This window comes from Condylura cristata, unplaced genomic scaffold, assembly GCF_000260355.1.
Source record: "Condylura cristata isolate star-nosed mole 26May11 unplaced genomic scaffold, ConCri1.0 scaffold00013, whole genome shotgun sequence".
Lineage (NCBI taxonomy): Eukaryota > Metazoa > Chordata > Mammalia > Eulipotyphla > Talpidae > Condylura > Condylura cristata.
Genome location: NW_004567114.1, coordinates 36,787,010 through 36,792,008, shown reverse-complemented (window position 1 = coordinate 36,792,008; position 4,999 = coordinate 36,787,010). Strand labels below are relative to the sequence as shown.

The 4,999-nt window shown below is 34.3% G+C and overlaps 1 protein-coding gene across 1 annotated transcript in view; it reads left to right on the top strand.

Annotated features, from left to right (window-relative positions):
- The window catches only part of GPR137C (G protein-coupled receptor 137C), a gene marked incomplete at its 5' end in the record, with an annotated part of 56,093 nt that extends 51,879 nt beyond the window's left edge, over positions 1–4,214 (top strand). The window contains 2 exons of the mRNA XM_004682095.2: positions 209–327; positions 1,470–4,214. Coding sequence (XP_004682152.1) covers positions 209–327; positions 1,470–1,647 — 297 coding nt within the window. The remainder of the gene's footprint in view (positions 1–208; positions 328–1,469) is intronic.
- Between the last annotated feature and the right edge of the window lie 785 nt (positions 4,215–4,999).

The following is a 4,999-nucleotide window of genomic DNA, read 5'->3' as shown; positions in this document are numbered from 1 at the left end:
TTCTTTCTTTCTTTCTTTCTTTCTTTCTTTCTTTCTTTCTTTCTTTCTTTCTTTCTTTCTTTCTTTCTTTCTTTCTTTCTTTCTTTCTTTCGAGTGGAACATTTACATTGATTTTCTACTTTTGGCAAAGTTTAAGACTAGAAATCATTGTAGACCCATCTTGCTTAATTGAAAAGTGAATCTCCATGTGCTACTCCTTTGCTCACAGGCACCTGCTGGCATGATAAATAGTCACAGTTACAGTTCCAGAGCTTACTTTTTCGACAATCCAAGGCGATATGATAGTGATGATGATTTGCCAAGACTAGGAAGTTCAAGAGAAGGAAGGTAAATGTACTGAATTAGTATTGAAATATATTAAAATGGCCCTCCCTGGTGGCGCAGCGGGTTAAAGCACTGCACTGAGAATCTAAGGCCGCTTCCGCATGAGTTCGATTCCCGCCTGCCCCAGAGGTGACCACATGACCACATGGTGTGGCAGACCTCTCCTGACCCGCCCGCTGCTCCCCTCAGCAGTGTACCTCATCGATCTGCCTGTTTCTGTTCCCCACTGTCTCTGGTGAAGCCTCTCACCGTCCCTGAGCCTCTGGCCTGCACCCCAGTTCTGTATGCACAAATAAAAATCTTTTAAAAAATAAAAAAAAATATATTAAAATGAACAAAGCTAAGCTTTAACTCTGCTATGAAAAAGGTGATTTGGTGATCTATGACAACAAAAAAGATCATGTAATTTCGGAACTTAGAGCAGTACATAGGACCTGAATGGTAAAGAACTATCATCTGACTGTAAAACCATATATTACATTTATTTTAGAAATGCCTTTGGGGCAAAATGGTACCTTTTCATTTCAGGATTCCTTAGTTGATTCAAAAGTTGTGGGGGTAATGAGCACGTAAATAATATTGTTATAGTTATGTACGTTTCCTTATCACTAGCGCTGTTCAAAATCTACATGAGAGTGCCTAGGGGAAGCTTTTGGGACACTTAAGTGCCATAGGAAATCTTTCTGTGCCTTCCTTATTCCAAAATTATTGTAAAGTCTTAATACATACCTACATCATACTTTGAGCTTGATGCAGCATTTTCTGTGATTCTAAATTACAGAGTTGAGGTTATACAGTATCAGTTGTTTGAGGCTTTATCATACTGAGATAGGAATAACAGAACTGATCCATGGGATTGTTGTAAAGATTTAATAAGAGTGTAAGAGATACATACATATACACAGTCATTGTGTCATAGAATAGTCCAGTATATAATAAACCATATATTATTATCTGATAATCAAATTCTAGTTCAAATGGTATTTTTCCTTCCTTTTGTAATAATATGATATAGAATCAAGTATATTACATAAGTCATTAATTTGGGGGAAAGTCATTTGATACTGTGTTAGAAAAGATGAAAATACCCATGTGACTTCTATCCTGATTATAATCCTGTGGCTTTTTGCCCTTTTTTGTTGCAGTTTATCTAACTCACAAGGTTTGGGCTGGTATGGCACTATCACTGGTTGTGGCAGCAGCAGTTACACGGTCTCTCCCCACTTGAATGGACCTCTGACAGATACTGCTCCTTTGCTCTTCACTTGTAGTAATTTAGATATGAACAATCACCATAGCTTATATGTAACACCACAAAACTGAGAGCGTTACCAAGTTATGATTCTTTTATTGTTTTTCATGAATGTGTATATTCGACATGTTTAAATTCCATCCGCATAAACATTCCTTCATCTGTTGCAACTGAAAACAAAGCCTGGAAATGTGGCTGTGTTCAGCAGAGGACCCAGCTATTACCTGTGACCTCTTCATAGTGAAATGAAAAGTTTGGAGTGGGAGGGAGGTGGGCTTAGAACTTAAGGCTCCAAAGGGCCTCCAAACATCCCAGTTTTTGGAACAGCAATGTATATTTGCCTAATTGCACTTTTTATCTTTGTTTTGAAAGAGTACACTGCAGTCTCCAAAGTCATACTCCAGTGTTACACTGGGATATTATATTGTACACTAAATTAGGAGGCAAATTTTCCTGTGAAAATTAAAGCCTATATATTCAGTGGTGTACTCTATGTGGAATTCTTGCCCAATACAAATTCTGAGTGTGAACAGTGCACAGAGTTAAGATATAAAAATGCATCGTTCTTTTTAAAACTTTAATTAAACATACATAATCATGGAAGAGTTCTTTTAAGCATGACTGTAAAATACCAAATGAAAATATTCAATTAATCATTTTACACAAATGTCAATAGTAGCTTTACAGTGATGACCAGCAGTGTTCTTTGGAAAGCCACAGTCATTTTTTCAATAGGAAAGTATACTACTAAAAATTATGTGGCTACTTGGAGTAGAATCAGTTGTGATTACTTTGTAAAAGTCAGACATATGTAGTAGTTTAAGCATGATTCTTTAAGAAAGCAATAGTGATTTTTGCATAGGGAGATTTTGGTAGAAACTTCTTGCTTGGGACTAAACAGTTTTACAGATGCATTTATGAATTATTCATAAAATGTACAATCCTAAATTAAAACATAAATACATTTTCAAAAGAATTCAATTTAGCTGAAACAGGTATAACTGATCTTACCTACTGAATCAGGATTGTCCTCAGGTAAATGTTTAAATCATTCATTATTTCAGTGAACTCAAGTGCAATACTTTGTAAGACATAATTCCTCCCTTAAATTTTCACATATTTTTTATCTTGTGTTTGGGCAAAGTCAAATTTTATTAATTCCAGCATTAAATGAGAAAACTTAAGAAAAGGTACTAACTAGGTAAGTATAAGCCCAGTGGTTAACAATATTGGAATACTTTTAGAATTACATTAAATCTGTCTTGAATGTCTTTTCCCAAATCCAAAATAATAAATATGCCAGCCTAACATAATAAATTTAAAATGCACTTTTAACCAGTATCTATGTGGAGTGAAGTAGATGCTGAATACCTCAAAATGCCAAGAGAACAGCAACATTGAAAGTTGTTACCACATGCTTACAAATGACTGACTATACAGTTGTCTGATCTGTTGCTTCAGAACTGGAACTAATACAACTGTCTTTCTCTGTGTTCTGCTTTGATTAGAAAGTTGTTTTACTTCCCTCTCAAAATATTTCTCTTGTTAAAATAATGATGCAATAACTTCACAACATATAAACAAGTACAGGAAACCCCAAGGAATAAATTTTATATACTTTTGATCTTTTGGGAGGCTGGCACATAGAGGAAATGTCTTCATTTTATCATACAAAATGACTTTGAATTCAATCAGAAATGCAAACTCATCACTGCTATTTTGGGTTTAAGATAAATTTTCATTGTAACCAATTATCTGAAAATTTATAGTGCGAAGTTAACCTTGGTAATAAGACAACATAATGAACACTGAGTATTTTTTGATACAACTTATTAGACTGTTTCAGAATGCCAATTATTAATTTTCCTAATGTTAAATATTTAGTCATTTAGAGATACCTGAAGAAATCTGTGTTGTCTTGGCTAATCCTTGGGGTTCAAAGTTATTTTCAAAGTGATAATTGTTCCTATTTGAACAGATAAGCAAAGATTACTTTCAAAAAATATTTTTCAGAGAAAATAACTTGCTTCTTTCAGCTGTATTAGTTGATTCTTCCAAATTTGATGTTTATAACTTTACTGTAATCACTGACTATGGTACCTGAGTTCTTGCATTTTTTCCCACATATTTAGACATATTTCCCACAGTACATCACCAAAGACAACGATTAAGCTTCTGGCCCAACTTTTGCTTAAGAATTTTGAAGCACTCAGAGCACTTTAAGTTTGGTCTCGAAAGAAGTATTTGCTTGTAAAATCAAAGGGCTACCGATTCCCTGTTCATCCTGCACTGAAGCACATGATGACAATTTCAAACCTTGCTTTTTGGTTCATTAATTAGAACAGTGAATTTCATTGCTTAAATGTGTAATTTTACAGTGATCAGCAGTACTTGTTTTTATCGTTTCATTTGGGTGGCCATTAATTTTGAAACTCTTACCACCCATTATAGCTGGTTGTAGTTTTCTGAAAGATGTAATTTATAGCTAAAGTGGCTTTTTTATGCATAGCTGCCTTTTTTATTGTTTAACAGTGTTTCTCAGCTATATAATCAGTTTCAAACTGGTTATAAAGTATAGCTGTGGCCAATGAATGTATTTATTTGTTGTTTCACTAAACTGTAACAAAACACTACTGTTAAAAATAAAAGTGTTTGTGATTTTATTTGGCGGTCTGGTTTCCTTACTATTCCTTAATTGCCTATAATAATTGTGTTTCTGTCACAAGGATAGTGTCTCCCTCAGAAAAAAAAATATTAGGAGTTAAAAATGAAAGCTTATTAGTGGGTTTATAATTATATCTGAATATCATGTCCCTTAGTATTACACACTCATTTCACATGAAATGCTAATCTCTTTAAACACTAAAATATTGTTAGCTAAGAATACTAGCTAAGAAGGACTGTGTATAAAATAACTTACACCCTCTTTCTCCTTAGGATCTTAAATAGGAATAAATTTATCACAAGAAATTACTCAGTGATGCTGCTTTGACCCTTAAAGAAGAGTTCTTACATTGTTCCATAGCAGACACCTATCATAACTCACCAAAATACAATTGAATGCAATTGTAGGAGTCCCTCACCCCCAACGAAAGTCCACAAGTCCTTGGGTGTCTGCTAACTTTGCTATGAAAGAACTGATGAAATTATAACCTCTAGTAAAATGAAGTTGTCACTTTAAAAGCAGTTTTTCCAACAAGCATTTATTGTGGGTTCATATGCCAAAAACTGTGTTATGGAGATGCAAAAATGGATAGTTACTTTTCCTGCCCTTAAGGAGCTCACATTCTAGTAAAGGAGGCTTTAAAAAAGCAAAAATAATACAGTACAATAAGTGACACAACAGAGGTAGGTTGTAACTACAGTGGTGATACAAAAGGAGTTAGATGACCCTTCTTGAATGGAGCAAGCGAGATTTTACAG